The sequence below is a fragment of the Labeo rohita genome, chromosome 11 (genome assembly GCF_022985175.1).
Source record: "Labeo rohita strain BAU-BD-2019 chromosome 11, IGBB_LRoh.1.0, whole genome shotgun sequence".
In the NCBI taxonomy this organism is placed as follows: domain Eukaryota; kingdom Metazoa; phylum Chordata; class Actinopteri; order Cypriniformes; family Cyprinidae; genus Labeo; species Labeo rohita.
Genome location: NC_066879.1, coordinates 24,628,650 through 24,646,150, shown reverse-complemented (window position 1 = coordinate 24,646,150; position 17,501 = coordinate 24,628,650). Strand labels below are relative to the sequence as shown.

Sequence of the window (17,501 nt, the reverse complement as noted above, 5' to 3'; positions counted from 1 at the left end):
TCTCAGCTGGCTTCACTGTGATATTAGGCCCCAAAAAGTTAAAGGACATGCAATGAGATTAAGAGGATATTAACAATAAAAGAACAACATAAATAATGAATCATTCATGTGCTATACAATGTCATCCCCTCATCATATATGCATTAATATATTTGAAAATACTAAAGAACCATATAAATTTTTATGAACAGAGATGAATTTTAAACTGACTTATGTTTCGGGTATTTTTTTTTCTTTATCAATCAAAACATTTAAAACAAAACATGTATTATCTGGTAATAATTTCATAGTTTTTTCCTGTATCCTCACTATCATTTTTACACCCTGTTAGTCTTTTCTCATATCTATAATATATATTTAACTAACAAATGCTAGATCAATAACATCATTCTCCAGGAAATAACATTTTCGGTGAGAAAACAACCGCAAAAAACATGAGCAAGCAGCAGCAATGAATTCTGTGATGTTGTATGGCACAACCTGATCAAATCTGAAAAATGTGATAGATAGATAGATAGATAGATAGATAGATAGATAGATAGACAGACTATTTCACCATTTTATAGCAATATGAAAGCACAAAACATTTCAGGAGAACAAAATGTACAGCATAAGACTCATGACTCAAATCACTTTTTCTACAAATGTAACAACGTTCTTGATGCAATAATTGTAAATACTAAAAGGCAGCAGTTTCAGGACAAGAACCACCAGGCGTGTTCTGACAGGCAACTGATGGTTCAATCATTTTCTGCGTTCTGTGAGCTGACAACCCAAAGACAAACAAGTCTGGTGCTAACGTGAATCTTTCACACTATTGTACTGCTACACTGACTGGGTGGGGAAAATATGTCCCGGGTAGTTCACATATGTCCATCATTCAATATTTTAAGCATGCTGGTACATAATTCAACAGTCTCTCCATTCGTACTCTACTCCTTAAGTGAATGAGGAGGGGGAGAAATCCTGTTATAACTAATAGAATGCTGTTGGTCAATCCTCATCAGGCCAATACAAATGTAACATGCATGCAAAAATATGCAGACAAGCTGTCGTTGTCAACTTAAGGCAAGACACAACAGGCACAACCATTGTTTTTTTGTTTTTTGTTTTTCATGCACTGGTCAATTTTAAGATATTGGTGTTAAGATGTCTTCATTTCTACACATTTGTATATTTATTTGATTACATTTTATCTTTCTGTATCTGTATATTTCAATTACAATACATATTTTTAAAAGTTGTCTTCTCGAATGCTCCCTAAGTCTTCACTTCGGCAGCACTTACAGAGTTTTATTGCTATCTATATTCTGTTTTTACAGAGTGTCTTGTTCATATATCACTTAACTGACGGCATATAACGTTTTAATACCGCAGACAGTATTTTCTGATTTATGGAGTGATAAAAAGATACCAAAATCCCCTCTGTAAATTTTAACTCTAATATGTCAACGAAATGAAACGAGAATTCTGAACATCTGCAAATTGTAATCTTTGTACATAAGTGCATATGTAATTATATCAAGCCGCATTTGCATATTTAAACATACCATTTAAACAATTTGTCATATTGCACTGTGATTAATCAACTGGGGTAGTATAGATAGATATTTCTTACCATGTTCAACTGTGGTGTCTTGCCTTAAATGTCAAATTATGATGGTTCCATGTAAATTATAGTTGTTAGACATCCCGATATAAACAAGAAGAAATCAAATTCAACACAGAGCACAACATGACAGTAAAGGTCTGTTCTTGCAGCAGCTAAAGGGGAAAATCCAAATACCTGACAGACAGCGGCTAACATTCCAGCAGCTGACTAGAAGGGGGACTAGTCTTGCACTGACTAGATATGACAGTCTATATATGATGTGTATAAAATCTTGCAAATGAGCTAACGTTACATGCAAGATCAGAACAGTACAGACTTACTGAGTTCTATCATCACCAGTCTGACAGAAATGCAAATAAGTCATGCACAACTTCATAAAGTCAAAACTAAAAATCTTAACAACGCTCCATAAACAATCTGACATCTCGTTCCCACAAAAACCGAACTCGTATGCATATTAATGGCCCCACAAGTTGGCCAGGATTCGTATTTAAAATGACACGCAGCTGCCGCGCGTCTGTTTCCAAAATATTAATAGATACGGCCTCCACCTCCAACTACTGTTAGTTGACAGGACCAAAAGTTGCTCGTTTGGCAGTTCCCGGTCGAAGAGCTCCGTTCCAGCTCGGCTTACTGACCGAGTTTCAGTCACAAATATTTCAAGTCTGACGCCTGTCAGATAGGCGAACAAATAGCAGGCGAGCTAAAGTAAAGCTGGCGGCTAATTAGCAGCTTACTCTCGCTACCTGTCTGACAAAAACCGTATTGGCGGCTAGCAGCTTGCTAACTAAACTTGTTCTCCTGTGACAGTGGAGCTTGCAGTGTCCCCACCTGCCCCCGACCGACGGCGGCGGCGGCAGCGGCAGCGGCAGCAGCATACCACTTGAGGCCTGAACGTCCGTCCTCCCGCTTTGCTAAGAACTTCAGCACCACACAACTAACAGTTAAAGTCGTCCATTTTTCGCGGGCCCTGACTTCAACTTCGCGAGCTCCATATCGCGAGCTCGTAACGTTCACCCGCACTCACCCGGGCTCGTGTCCGCTACTGGAGGCCAGTGCAGGTCTGTCAAAGTTAGCCGTCCCCTCCCCTTCCTTTTTTCGATCACAGCTCCCTCTCTCTCCTCGAAACGAGCCTCAGCTCTCCGTGTTTGTCGTGGGTTTGAGACCCGCAATCCCTTTACCGGTTTGTCCGTGGCGTCTCCTAGCTTCTCCGCCTCTCTCTCGCTCGTTCGTCTTTCTCTCTGAATAGCTAACATCCGGGGACTGCGCGGATCAAAAATCCGGAACTACTTTTGGACATTAGCCGGAGAACGGCCCACTGTACCAAGCTGCGACAGGCTTTGCAGCCGGAAAGTAGTGCCTTTAGTGTACAAGAATATCATTACGAGAATTATTATCAGCGACTTTTCATACTTACCATTATCGTAAGCACACGCATACCCTACAATAAAAAAAAAATCGAATATTAAATTTTTTTTTACATCTCTCTAGTGGAGAACACAAATATGCATATGAAAAATACACCCTTTCCAATCATTACATCTCCAGTCAAACATAAATGTCCATTTGTAGGTGTGTATATATATATATATATATATATATATATATACAAACAATAAATAACAAACAAAAAAATATATATATTTTTTAACATTTAAGGGGGTTGCAAGGGAATAAATAAATAAATCCTACCATTCTTAAAAGGAAAGAGACTTATACGTGGTTATTAAATGTACTAATCGATTCAAAAGAAACTTTATTACTGCTAATAACAGCCCAGATTATAAAATCTTTGTGGAATAAGTAGCTGTATATCCGAATATACACCTATTTTGGAAGGTGTAGATAGTTCCTAACATATTTATTAATAAATGAAGATGATTTTATGCTGTTATTAGACTTTTTCTTTGTCTTTTTTTTTTAATCCGGCAATTCATGGATGTTGATTTACCACAGCGGATTGTGATTTCCTCAGGTATCTTCGGTATTTTTAATATTAATCAATCTGTGATTCATAAGAAACGTTATTAGGGCTAATACACAGTACAATCCATAAAGCCTTCGGCAAAGCGGTATATATACTAATATAATTTTCCTAATAAAAGATGTGGACATTAATAATACTAATATTAATAATAATAAGTTAATTTTTAAAGGACGTCTCACCGCTGTGCTCTGTTTGCATGGAGGAAGAAAAACATTCCTCATCTGTTTTACTTTTGTGGTACAGCGTTTCTGATTTCAAATAACAATTTCCTTATTTCTCGTAATTTATTAGATTGTTATTTTAATAGTTGTGAATCTTAAAATAAAGAGTGTTTATTTATTTGTAGAATGGGTAAACATCACATTAATAATGTTAAGTTGTCATGGTCCAGTCCTAAATGTTTGCGAAATAATTTGCAGCTTTTAAGCTGTTAAAAAAAAACACTTCTCATTTCGTATTATTTAAACAATGCTGCCCCCTGTGAACCTGAATGGGGACTACATGTTTTACAAATATTTTGCAGTTCATTTCTCCTACAAAGCATACATTGGAAATGTGCTTTATATGTTGGATGGATATTTTTACCACTGTTTATTGTACATTATGAATTAAATGGATTGCGTATTATACACTGCTTCTTTTATTGTGTATTTTCTTTTGTCTTTCATACCACTGTAATCCACGTTTCCCATAAAAGTCTGAAAAAAAATAACAGAGATCCGAAAACCTTTATTTTGGAATTTTCACAGCGGCCCTCTGAAAGAGCCAATCACAACATCCAAAGCTGCGCATGCGCACACTCAACCATAATAAGTTGTAGGAACTGCTTGTGCTGAACTGTCACACACTAACAAGTCCAAGTTTATTAGGGTCATTCGCGGGTGTATTATACTCTTTAGCGTTTTATTTGTGAGTGAGCAAACAGGTAAACCCTTGTTTATCTTATTACGTTAATTTCTCCATATCAGCGCGATAATAAGAGACGCTTTCTTACACTGGACAGCGAGAATGTGTTGTCTTTAGGATTGAATTGTGCAGTACGCATGTTAAATGAAAATATTTTAGTTTTTGTCTGGTGAAAGTCATGATAATTATAATACTCTCTCTCACACAGTGCAAGAACTTGGTGAAATATTTATCTGACCTTCATTTCATAGATGACCAACTGTGTATTGCTCATGGACAATTATGTAGCATGTAATGTCATATTATTTTGGGTCTGAAAACTGATCTTCTTCAGCTTTTGTTTAATTCCAAATGGTCATTCATAAACACATGCATATTGATAGCACTTTAATAACCAAAACGTCTTTCATTTAGGTTCACAATGGCCCACTCTGACCCCTCAGCCTCAAAACCAGTGGACGTAGGACTGTCTGAAGAGTTTGCGGTGCCCTCTCATGTGGAGGAGGTCAAGAATCTCATGGCAGAGTTTGCCGAACACCATGGATCGGCCGGGCGCAGAGTAGTTTTGATCACCTCAGGGGGAACCAAAGTTCCTCTGGAGTCCCGAACAGTACGGTTCCTGGACAACTTCAGCAGTGGTCGGCGAGGGGCCTCCTCTGCTGAGTATTTTCTGGACTCCGGTTATGCGGTGATCTTTCTCCACAGGCATCGTTCTCTCTACCCATACACTCGTCTATACACGGGGGTCAATTTACTGGATATCTTACGTTTGGAGACTGGTAAGGAGGATAAAAGCCAGATCCTGGTGGATCAGAACGAACTTCCAAACATCGCAAAGGTTTTAAAACGCTATCAGGCAGTGAAAGCGGCAGGTTTGCTGCTGCCGGTGGAATTCAACACCTTGTCAGAGTACCTCCATCTACTCAAGGCAGCAGCTCAAGCGTTAAGCTCCATAGGTGAACGAAACCACTTTTTGATTACTTGAGGCTGAATACATTTATAGTGGGATTAATAGTTGTATTCATTTCTGTTTTTCCCTCCTAAGGGTCCAAGGCTATGTTTTATTTGGCTGCTGCAGTTTCTGATTTCTACATCCCAGCATATGAAATGCCAGAACACAAAATTCAGTCTTCTAATGGGCCACTTCAGGTGTGGTATAATAAATACAAATATTAATTCAGTTTTATAGATCAGGAATTTTTAATCTCTTAGATTGTGGCAGACCACCCAATATAATTATCTTCATGCAAGGAACCTCCTTTCTAAAATTCAAAGAGCAGTTATATGTTTTCATGGATACAGACCAAATTTATGTAATAAATAAATAAATATGATAAATTTGTTATTATTCAGAAATAATTACTTTTTATTATGTTAAATTAATGTTTTTTACTCACTATATTATTGTGCTGTTTGATCTAATATTTATCAATTTTTTTATTATATTAAGATTTATCCGATATTAAGAATTTTTATGCTTTTATCAGTTATCATATTGGTCATTTGCAACCGATTTGCAAATAAAATTATTTAAAAGCATTTAAAGAATGTTTTCGTCAGAGCCCTCGTTATTCTTAATTTTGACATTAATTAAAACTTTTACACCAGACATATATATCAGTTCAAAATATCGGTCTACTTGATCTGTAATAATTGCCATTGGCTCTGAAACTGTGCTGTCATCTAATATTTATTAATTTTATTAGATTTATTTATAATTATGTAATTTAGCACCAATATTAAGAATTTTTATGCTGTTATCCATATTGGTTATTTTCAAAACCTATTTACAAATAAAATGTTTTAAAAGCATTTAAAAAAAAACGTTTTTTTGTCAGAGCCCTTGTTATTCTTAATTTTGACATTAATTTTCATTCTTAAATTAGACATATATATCAGTTTAAAATATTGATATACTTGATCTGTAATTATTGGCATCGACCCTGAAACTGTGCTGTTTGATTTAATATTTATTATTATATTCTATTTATTTTGAATTTTGTAACTTAAAGTATTTTATACATATATAGACCAATTGTCTGCGCAGATATTACAAATTTTTAAAAATGCTTTCATCGGTTATCTATATGTCATTTTCAAAACCGGTTTGCAGATAAAATAATTTACAAGCATTTAAAAAAAAGTTTTTGTCAGAGCCCTTGTTATTCTTCATTTTGACCATAATTAAAATGTTTACACAAAAACAATTTATATTTATATATATATATATATATATATATATAATCTGTTCAAAATATCAGTATGCTTGATCTGTAAAAATGCCAGTATCGGCATCGTCCCTGAAAAACACGTAATGGTCAACCCATAAATGAATAAGTATTTATATTTATGTAATTTTTAAAAATAAATTCTAAACAACATATGTCATTCATCTGCTTATTTAATGTTTTTTAAGATAAGTATGAAGATGGTTCCCAAGATGCTGTCCCCACTGGTGAAGGACTGGGCACCTAAGGCATTTGTCATCTCTTTCAAGCTGGAAACGGACCCCTCTATCCTTTTGGAGCGAGCACGGCGTGCCTTAGAAACATACAACCACCAGGCAGTTGTTGCGAACGTTCTCGACACCCGCCGTGGTTATGTGGTTGTTGTAACCAAAGACACGCAACAAGAGCTGGTCCTCACAGACGAGGAAGTACAAAAAGAGGTAGAGATTGAGGACAGGATTGTCAGTAATCTGACTTCAGCACACAGTCAATTTATGTCTCAAAAAATATGAAAAACCTTGTTGTGATTTTGTAGCATGTACTGTAAGCTCAAGGCAGTTTTGGGATCAGTTTTTGCTGTATTGTAATCATTGCGGTTCAAATTTGAATAGAGAAACTGATCCTGAAAATCTGACTTCTGTTTTTGTCGTTCCAAATGACATCTGCAAGTTCAGAAACATCTGTTGTGAAATTAATTTGCTTATTATAGATCTAGTAATTTTCTCTGTACAAAAAAAATCGTATTTAATACACTATATTTCGACTAATCAGTTTAAAAACAAGATAATATATGCTTCAGTAATTATCCTAATCTTGCCTTTGCTTAATATTTTGAAAACTTTAAAGCCGTCTGCAACAAATCACACACTTTAACAGCTGATGTAAATTCAATTTTAAATAATATAGAATGTGTAATGTATTAAAAATAAACTGTTTCTGCTTTAAACATGTTAATACTTCTGAGGTTTTATTTTTAATATGCTAACAGTTCTGAAATGCACGTTACCAAAAATATTTTTTTTGTGATCAGAAATGACTTTATTATATTTGCTGTTTGAGCAGTTGCATAAAACATGTCAAATCTTCGTGTTAATATCTGTGAAAGTGAGTATGAACATTGCAGAAACACTAGAAATATCCATTTTAAGATCACAATTTTTGGATGAATATCATCTGTAGATTTATCACTTGAGTTTGACGCTCCTCTTAACTCCAGCACGAATTCCAGACCATTCTCCACTGTATCTTGTCTCCTCACGGCGCACCTCACGAACCTGATACAAATAATCCAGATTTAGTGTCCGTTTTGAGTAGTTATACCTTAAAATTTATAACAAAAGTGAATCATAGAATCCTATGACACTCACCTGACCCTTCCGACGAATTTGGGCGCGTCTGAACTTCTCTCTGTGTTTGACTCTGGGATTCCGATCAATCTTCTTCCTCTTGGGTGTGAGCCCTTTGTTCTTAGACATCTTTTCACAAAACATATGATGTGGTTACAATAACACTGTCCCTAATATGACTTTTTAGATCATGTGTTCAAGTGAAAAGTCGTTAGGGGTGCGAGTTGCATGTATAATTTAACCACAACACCTCACCTGATAGGTGATCGCTCTTTTAGCATTTTCGTCCATCGTCTCTTCCTCCTCCTCCTCCAATCTGGAAATGCAGTCAATGACATATAGTATAGTTTCTGAAGCCTTATTTAAGACAAACCACAAGCGCTGAATGTTATACCTGTCCTCGTTTTGTATCTCGCTCTTCTTCCTCTTGAGTTTTTGTCTCTCTGCCATGGCGTTGTAAAAGCGCAGATTCGCTTCCTCGTCTGATTCCGACTCCTCTGATTCATCCAACCTAGCCTTTCCTGAAACCTAAAATATAGACATGTCAGACTCAGAAAAAAGCCAGTTTTATAACTTAGATAGATTAAAATGGGAAAGTAATTACTTTGATATGTTTGCTGCCCGCTGGTCTCTTTACGGTTCTGTCTTGCCGTTCTCCATAGAGAAGCTGACGCAGTTGAGGAGCCAGTCTAGCATCTACCGCTCCTAGTTCATTTATTAGCTGTGAAATTGAACATGAGATGACGTTTTGAAAGCTTACAATTTTTTAAATAAATATCTAAATTTGTTTTTACTTACATTTCTGTAGGTCAGTAATCTCTCAATCACAGGATGATTATGTGCAGGAATTCGCTTCGCTTTTAGAACCAAATAAAAACTAATGTTTGTGCAATAGCTGGAAAAAAATGAATATTTATAGTGAAAAAAGGTTAAGTGACAATTGTGTCATTATTCAGTTTGAGTCAAGTTGAAAACAACTTTATTTGAATACACATTAAAAATGTGTTTTATTCTTTTCAGAATCCATTACTCCAGTCTTCAGTGTCACATGATCTTTCAGAAATCAGGCTAATATGCTGATTTACCATCACTTTGATCAATTTTACACATTCTTGCTGTATAAAAGTTTTAAAAAATACATATGTTTGTGCTATGAATATAATTATAATGCAATATAAATGGGTCAATATCACTGTAGGGTGCCTTTTGGTGTCCTGTACTTAACTCATGTGCCATGACAACGTAACATAAAAATGACTATGAAAGGGTGTGTTATATTAAGTTTTTATATTCATAACAAAAGCATAACTTGGCTCTTTAGATACATTTTCTAGATGTTTTAAAGCTTTGTGTAGGAGGATGCGTGTTATTTGCTATGTCCCATGCACTGCTCATTAAATTTTAATGAGAGTAGAATATAGTCAAATCATAACATTTTAAATTTTGTTCTCCTATTAATATTTTATTAAATAAGAGATTACTCAATTTGAGTGTACTGACCACTTGGTAATAAAAACTAATATTTTTATTTAATAAAGAAGAGTTTGTCCATGTCCCTTTAATGGTTGTCCACCCTGTCCTATTAGAGAATCCGCCCCTTTAAGAAAAGGCCGTCCCTTTAGTGACATCTGGACAACAGATTTTCTGTCTCTTCATTGGTGGGAATTTCAACGGCTGTGGCGAGTAAGTTGGTGACTTAAATTGACCAATTTTTTTCATGTTTGCTTACTTGCTTTCCTAAGCTTAACATGTCCACCCTGTCGACATAAAATATGCTGGACGTGATTAGAATACAGTATTTTCAAAATATGTACGTTTAAATATACCAAAGACTATTTAGCTAATCACAGTTTGTTGTAAGCTAATGTGCTAATTGAAGCTCAAAATGTCCACTCTGTCAGCCACTTAAGACTTGATAGGGTGGACATACACATGACAGAGTGGACATAGCATTCATTTGTAGATAATATTGCTAAAATCTAAAATGAATTGGGGGAAGGGGGGTATATCAATGTGATTGAGAATGTATTATTTGTTATTATTATTATATTATTTTTTCGAAGTTAAATGTTTGTCATATTTTGTCATGCTGTGTGTTCTGCTTTATGCGTCCACCCCGTCATGTGCTGGTCCACCCTGTCATCTTGCTATTTTAAAATAATTTAAATAATAATTCAATCATATTTCTATAATCCAGTGTGTTCAATAGCTAGGTGTGGGGGCAATAATATGCAAACAAAAAAAACTGTATCCAAATATCACAGTTTTGTCCAAATAAGAAAAAATGCATGTGCGAATTGTACAATTTTCAATTTTCTTTAAAAACACATGGTTTACATAAAATCTTTTATGCATTTATAATTTGAAAGCAAACAAATAACCCTGTTTAGGAAAAGGACATTATACTTCTCAGAAAATATCATTTGCATCTTCATATCACAATGAAAACATACAGTAATGTATATGTCCATGACAGGGTGGACATATCTTATAGTTTATGCTTCAAATAATGTCCCATAATTATCTAAAAAAATGTGTGGGAGCTCAGCTAACATGTTTATATAGTACTTGATTTTTTACTACTTATGACATGACATAAAGCGAATGGGAAACTAAGACCAAAATTTGAGTACTGTGAGGGTTGAAAGACACTCTATGGTGATATTGACCTAAATAATGCAATCAAAGAATTTGATCATATAAAATGATGTAGACAAGGCTTACTTAAGATAAAGCTGCTGTTTTGTTTTGAGGTATTCTGCACCCTAAAGGATGAAAATGATACAAAGCAAAAAAAATAAAATGACAAAAGGTGCATATTAGTAAAATGCATATTAGACTCCATTTCAAAGTGTAATTACATAAAAATCGAATAACATACGAAGAGCTATAATTAGGTAAATTTAACTAGCCTTTCCAGGAGGAATTCGTCCATCTTTGACCATCTCCAAAAGGGGCTGAACTTCATCCCTCAATTCTGTAAGCTGAGAATGCAAAATTCATCAATAAGACATCACTGAGGGAATACCCTTATAGTTTTACAATGCAAAAAAAAACCACACAAATGTCATTGCTGCAATCCTCTACCTTTGCTTTGAAGTCCTGAATAAGTTCTAGCAACTCTGGTGATTCTTTCTTTAGCAGTTTGAGCTTTTCCTTCTGTGACATGGTCTTTAAATCCTTTACAATCCTTCCTTCTTTTTCAACCTCTTTCTCCACTTCAGCCTCTGCTGCAAACTCCTAATTGACCATAGAAAGGGTACAAGGTTTTTGGGTAATATGGTGCAAACACCTAAACTCTACAAATGAACAAGGAAATTTAGTACCTCAAGCATGTTTAGATCATAGTCCTCCTCGCTTAGGTTGGCTACCAATCTACTTTGAATTTTTTTGGCCTCCTCTTCTTCCTCTTTGTCTTCTGCTTCCATGTCTTCAAGAGATTTACCCTCTGCAGAACATACAAAACAAACATGCTAGAATATGTATACACATGCATAATAATATAAAGCTACATCACAGGTAAAAATGAAGAAATGCTTACTTTTAGTGATATAATCAGAATCATAGAAAATCTTCTTTTTGTTTCCCCAAGCCAAGTCATTTGGGAGATCTGGAATTGAAATGGAAGACAATGCCTCAAACATCAATGCGCAAGTTGGAGAAAATACTTTTATATACTTGAACATATAGTTTTATATGTGGCTAATCTTTAAAGCACGTTACCATCATCTTGCTTTCCTTCTAGGTCACTTTCCATGTCTGTCTCCTCTTCATTATCCTCTTCCTGCACTTCCTCCTCTGCTTCATCATCATCATCATCTGACTCAGAAAGTTCCAAGGGCATGATCTCCTCCTAGAAAGAAAAAACTGTTATTACTGATCATTAAAAGCAGAAAAGGTAAAGTTATTATTGTCAATAAAAAGCTTCATGCAATTGTTTTATTTGCTTACCGCTTTATCTTCATCCTCTTGGTCGCTGTCTTCTTCAATTCCTTGAGCCAAAAGTTTCTACAGACCAAAGTCAAAGTTGTATTATGATGTAATAGGATAGTTTTTTGGCAGTTCATGCTTTAAAAACATGAGGAAAATATAACTCACTGAGATTTTTTCTTTGTGGAATTCATCTATTTTATCCTCCACATACTTTGATGATCTCTGATGAGAAAAACACTGTTGTTTACAATCAGAAAATCACAATGATATAAAACATTTTTTTTTTTTTTTTTTTTTTTTAAAGTACCTTATCTGGAATGGCTTCATTCTTATAAGCTTGAGGATCATCACTGTCATATTCTTCTTGCTTCTTTTCTTTACGCCTTTTTACTATCCTTAGGGGGAAAATGCAAAAAACTGCATTATTACTAAAACGCAATAGTAAAATTATAAAGAACTTCATTATATATTTGCACTGACATTTGTAGTGTAGAAATCTGCCTGCATAGCAATGTGTATTTATACAAATTTCCTGTGTATTTATACAAACTTCCTAGTAAAATGCGATGCAAAATACATTAAATCGGTTGGTTTAATGATGGATTTTTAAAAATGTTTCATAAAAGCATGATCAAAGTTCTACCATACTGATAACGAGCAAAAACTAGCAATCACAAAGACAAGTACACTACATACCTCCGTGCTCGAACCATGCTGTCAGCGGTTTATGAAAAAAAATACTACTTGATGTATATATTAGAGACGTTTACAAATGTTGTGTAGCTTATAAACCAAGACACAACAAATACATCAATTATCCGCGTGGAGTTCCAACATGCGTTTAGCACGGGAAGTAAACTCTTACTGAATACTTCCTCCACTGCGCAAGAGTGTACGTCAAAATAAAAGTCTCCAAAAGCAATTTCTTTGTTTCAGAACAGACACCACGTTATTATATATATATATACACTACCGTTCAAAAGTTTGGGGTCAGTAAGACTTGTAATAGTCCTTAAAGAAGTCTCTTATGCTCATCAAGGCTGCATTTATTTGATTAAAAATATAGAAAAAAAAAACAGTAATATTGCAAAATGTTTTTACAATATAAAATAATGTTTTTTATTTTAACATACTTTAAAATAGAATTTATTCCTGTGATGAAAAGCTGAATTTTTATCAGCTGTTACTTCAGTCTTAAGTGTCACATGATCCTTCAGAAATCACTCTAATATGCGGATTTATTATTAGAATGATCAATGTTGGATAATATCAACAGTTGTGCTGCCAAATATTTTTTGGAACCTGTGATTTTTTTTTTCAGGATTCTTTCATGAATAACAAGTTTAAAAAGTACAGTGTTTATTCAAAATATAAATATTTTATAACAATGTAAATTATTTATTATTAACTTTTAATAAACTTTTAATTATTAAGTTTTTAATTTAAAGTATTAATTTCTTAAAAAAAAAAAAAAGAAACAATAAAAATGTACTGACCCCAAACTTTTGAACGGTAGTGTATATATATATATATATATATATATATATATATTTTTTTTTTTTTTTTTTTTTTTTCAAGATTTTTAATGCTTTTAAAGACATCTCTTCTGCTCCCCAAGCCTGTATTTATTTGATCTAAAGTACAGAAAAAACAGTAAAATTTTGAAATATTTTTACTATTTAAAATATCTGTTTTATTTTTAAATATATTTTAAAGTGTAATTTATTCTTGTGATTTCAACGCTGAATTTTTAGCATCATTACTCCAGTGATCCTTCAGAAATCATTTTAATATTCTGATTTGCTGCTTAAAAAACATTTATTGTTATTATTATGTTGAAAACAGCTGAGTAGAATTTATTCAGTTTTCTTTGATGAATAGATAGTTTACAAGAACAGCATTTATCTGAAATAGAAATCTTCTGTAACATTGTAAATGTCTTTATCATCACTTTTGATTAATTTAAAGCATCCTTGCTAAATAAAAGTATTAATTTCTATCTTTTTTTCTCACAAAAATTATATTGAACCTTTTGAATGGTATAGTGTATAATATTACAAAAGCTTTTCAGATAAATGCTGATGTTTGGATCTTTCTATTCATCAAAAAATCCTACCAATAATAATCCTAAGAATAATAATAATAATAATAATAAATGCTTCTTGAACAGCAAATCAGCTAATTAGAATGATTTCTAAAGGATTGGTGACTCTGAAGACTGGAGTAATGATTCTGAAAATTTAGCTTTGATCACATGAATAAATTACGTTGTAAAATATATTCAAATAGAAAGCAGTTATTTTAAATAGTAAAAATATTTCACAATATTACTGCTTTTGCTGTACTTTGGATCAAATAAATGCAGGCTTAGTGAGCAGAAGAGACTTCTTTAAAAAATATTAAAAATCTTACTGTTCAAAAACATTTGACTGGTAATGTATATGCGTGTGTGTGAAGAAGAGGATGTAGAGTACATCAGTAATGGCTTTCATGTTCTTGCCAATAATAAAAACAATGTCTATCTATCTATCTATCTATTCCAGGAATAGGCAACGTCGGTCCTGGAGTGCCGATGACCTGCAGAGTTTAGTTCCAACTCTAATCAAACACACCTGATCAAACTAATCAAGGTCTTCAGGATTACTAGGGCTACATGCAGGTGAGTTTTTTTTCTGGGTTGGAACTAATCCTTAGGACGCTGCCTATCCCTGATCTATAGAGGGTATGCACTGATGTCACTTTCCTGCCAGGACATGCCCCCTCAGCCAGACTGAGTGGCAAAAGAGCCTTCAGCGTAAGAAAATAGCCTTCAGCATAAATGGATTTAATAGGGAAGATGCGAAAACACGAGTAAAACAAAGGTGAACGTGATTTTGCCAAGTACACCATGTTCCTGGATCAACATCCTTGTTGATCCTGGAACAACATTTCATTCAGCCATTTAGAACTGAGGGATAACTTTTCAGGAAATATCAGTTTTAGGCTTACGATAACAGTTTGATGCTTCTACACTCTTGTTAATCAGCTATCATTTCCCTCTGATTTTAGGAATAAATTATGGTTATGGTTAGGTTTAGGGGTAGGAATTGGGTTAAGTCTATTTTTGGACAGTAATGTTGATCCAGGATCAACAAAACATGTTGGTCCAGGAACATGTCTTACTTGGCAAAATCACAGCATTTTGCAAATAAACACAATCTGATTTGCAAAGAAAAAACGCGACTTTCAAACAAACGCAAAGTGATTTGCAAATATTAAACTCTTTTTGCGAGAAAATGCAGTGGTATAGACAAATATATTTATTGTGTATTACAACTGTGAGCCTTTTTATGAGGAAACTTGGCTTAAATTTTCTCAGAAATGCATGCAGGCAGATTTTCTCACAAATGCAATTGAGCAACTTCCTTTCCCAAAAACAGCAGATGGCATTGTTGGTCAATTTACACTAGTTTGCTGAGACCCGAAACACCTTTATTGTGAACATTTATTGTAATTCTGCTTTATATGTTGAGAAATAGCCTACAGTGGAGAGAAATATACTATAAAGTATAAGTATAAAACTACACATAGACAACATAGTAGGCTAATCTAATTATACAAATAGGCTACTAAAATCAAAATAGTTTTACTGTGATTCAGCTATGTAAATGTACCAAAATATAATCTAAATAAATAAATACCATGGTATTTGTAATAAAGCTGCCATTGTATAAATGGTAACCTGCAAAAAACATGGTTACCACACTTTTATTTTAGTAAAACCAACTTTAATTTTCAGAAGGATTTCATAGTTTATTATTATATTATGTTTACATATAGCATAGTTTATATACACGCCTTGTATCACATTTGAAATAAAAAGTGGCCTGTAAGGAGATTTTTCATATTTCAACCAATATTTTCTCTAAATACAGATTTTAGTCTGAAAATAGCCTGTTTGGAAAAATCCATCTAAAAATATGTAGCTTTTTATATATATCCGAGCAACAGCTGAACTCATTAAGTTAAGAATCAGAAGCTAATGTCAGGAATTATATTAGTGGTTCTTCAAAATGCAATCATTCATTATCTGAGTCACTCCAAGAAGAGTTCTTGCTGTCCAGAGTGTGTCTTCACCCGTGTAGCGCGGCTCATCCAAAGAACAGAAAAAGAAAGTAAGCTAAATTCTGTGATGAAGCTTAATGTTTTGATGCCATTTTTCAGGGGCATCTACATGTTTACCTGGCTGACCTCAGATCATATAATAAGAGAATATCTTAATTTGACATTTTAACATGTATGTGAGGCACATATTCACTGAGATTCAGGTTGTTTTATTCATGTGCCTGTGAAGAAAGTTCCCGGAGACAGAGAGCGCATTCTGTTTGTTTTCTTTATTTTACAAAAGCACATTGTTTTTGTTATTATGACTATACAAATATAAGTGCATTGTCCATTGCAGTGTCTAATGATGCCATGCTCGTATCTGTATTTTAATGCTTTCGTGGTCATTAAGAAAACATGACAAAACACACTAGTGTGGTCTTCAACCCCAAATATTATTTTTTAATCATTGTTAAAAATCATTCTGAAATACTGATAAACCACTGTTTATCAAAATGCTGAATTTAGTATTATATCAGTGTGAACTTGAACGTTCTCCCCAATTCACAGGACAAAAGTGACACCAGAAGAGAAATATTCATATTAAAAAATACATAATTATTTTAGACACAAATGATTACACAAACGTTTTAGATATTTTACTAAATAATATGATTTGTTTTAAGTTTTTTTTTATTACTAATAATTAATTACCTCTTGGGTGATATTAACATATCTGATACTAAATTAAATTGTCTAAGCTTTCTTTTTTCATACACAATATTGTCATGCATAATACCTTTACATTTTAGTATTACAATATATTGTGACACAATATATTGTTTTTATACTTCTGCGTTGTTTTGAATGTTGAACACTTGTATCAACATATGTATATATTCTATATCCCACGATGCAACAGAGGATATAGAGAATGGATCAGTTTTTATAGACAAAGACTGCTTAGTTAAATGTTTAGCCAGGTCTCTACTGATTTTTGAAATAATCAATCATGTTAACAACTTTACAGCACTTATTGTGAATTTCACTGACATTGTAGTATAGGGTTGCTTTGTGAAAACATCTATATCAGGGGTGCCCAACCCTATTCCTGGAGATCTACCTTCCTGCAAAGTTTAGTTTCAGCCCTGATCAAACACACCTGTCTGTAAATATCAAGTGCTCCTTCAGATCCTAATTACTTGGTTCAGGTGTGTTTGATCAGGGTTGGAGCTGGGGCACATTCAAGCTCAAACCGGTTCACAACGTTTTGCTATGGATTCCGGGTTGAACGACATGTCTCTTGGAAACGGTGTGCAACGGGGTTTGAGATATGTTTTCTCTTGTTTGCTGGGTGTGTCAAAAATGTCAGCCCAATCAGCAGCAACATGTATATAAACCACGCC

The 17,501-nt window shown here is 33.9% G+C and overlaps 3 protein-coding genes across 5 annotated transcripts in view; 1 reads left to right on the top strand and 2 right to left on the bottom strand.

The window, feature by feature from the left end:
- Positions 1-2,873, bottom strand: part of foxj3 (forkhead box J3) — a 99,751-nt gene extending 96,878 nt beyond the window's left edge. For all 3 annotated transcript variants that reach the window (XM_051122017.1, XM_051122018.1, XM_051122019.1), the window contains exon 1: positions 2,640-2,873. The gene's annotated coding sequence lies outside the window, so the exon portion shown is untranslated. The remainder of the gene's footprint in view (positions 1-2,639) is intronic.
- Positions 2,874-4,398: 1,525 nt separating this feature from the next.
- On the top strand, positions 4,399-7,635 carry ppcs (phosphopantothenoylcysteine synthetase). Its single transcript, XM_051122028.1, has 4 exons — positions 4,399-4,524; positions 4,920-5,461; positions 5,551-5,654; positions 6,922-7,635. The coding sequence occupies exons 2-4, from the start codon at positions 4,927-4,929 to the stop codon at positions 7,243-7,245; spliced, it is 963 nt and encodes a 320-aa protein (XP_050977985.1). The 5' UTR covers positions 4,399-4,524; positions 4,920-4,926; the 3' UTR covers positions 7,246-7,635.
- A 124-nt stretch (positions 7,636-7,759) lies between these two features.
- Positions 7,760-12,875, bottom strand: utp3 (UTP3 small subunit processome component). The gene is made up of 16 exons (XM_051122026.1): positions 12,709-12,875; positions 12,320-12,407; positions 12,178-12,234; positions 12,031-12,087; positions 11,803-11,932; positions 11,621-11,689; positions 11,406-11,527; positions 11,167-11,319; positions 10,992-11,063; positions 10,804-10,844; positions 8,878-8,974; positions 8,684-8,800; positions 8,474-8,607; positions 8,335-8,395; positions 8,101-8,208; positions 7,760-8,007 (listed from the first exon to the last, which is right to left on the bottom strand). The coding sequence occupies exons 1-16, from the start codon at positions 12,723-12,725 to the stop codon at positions 7,918-7,920; spliced, it is 1,413 nt and encodes a 470-aa protein (XP_050977983.1). The 5' UTR covers positions 12,726-12,875; the 3' UTR covers positions 7,760-7,917.
- Between the last annotated feature and the right edge of the window lie 4,626 nt (positions 12,876-17,501).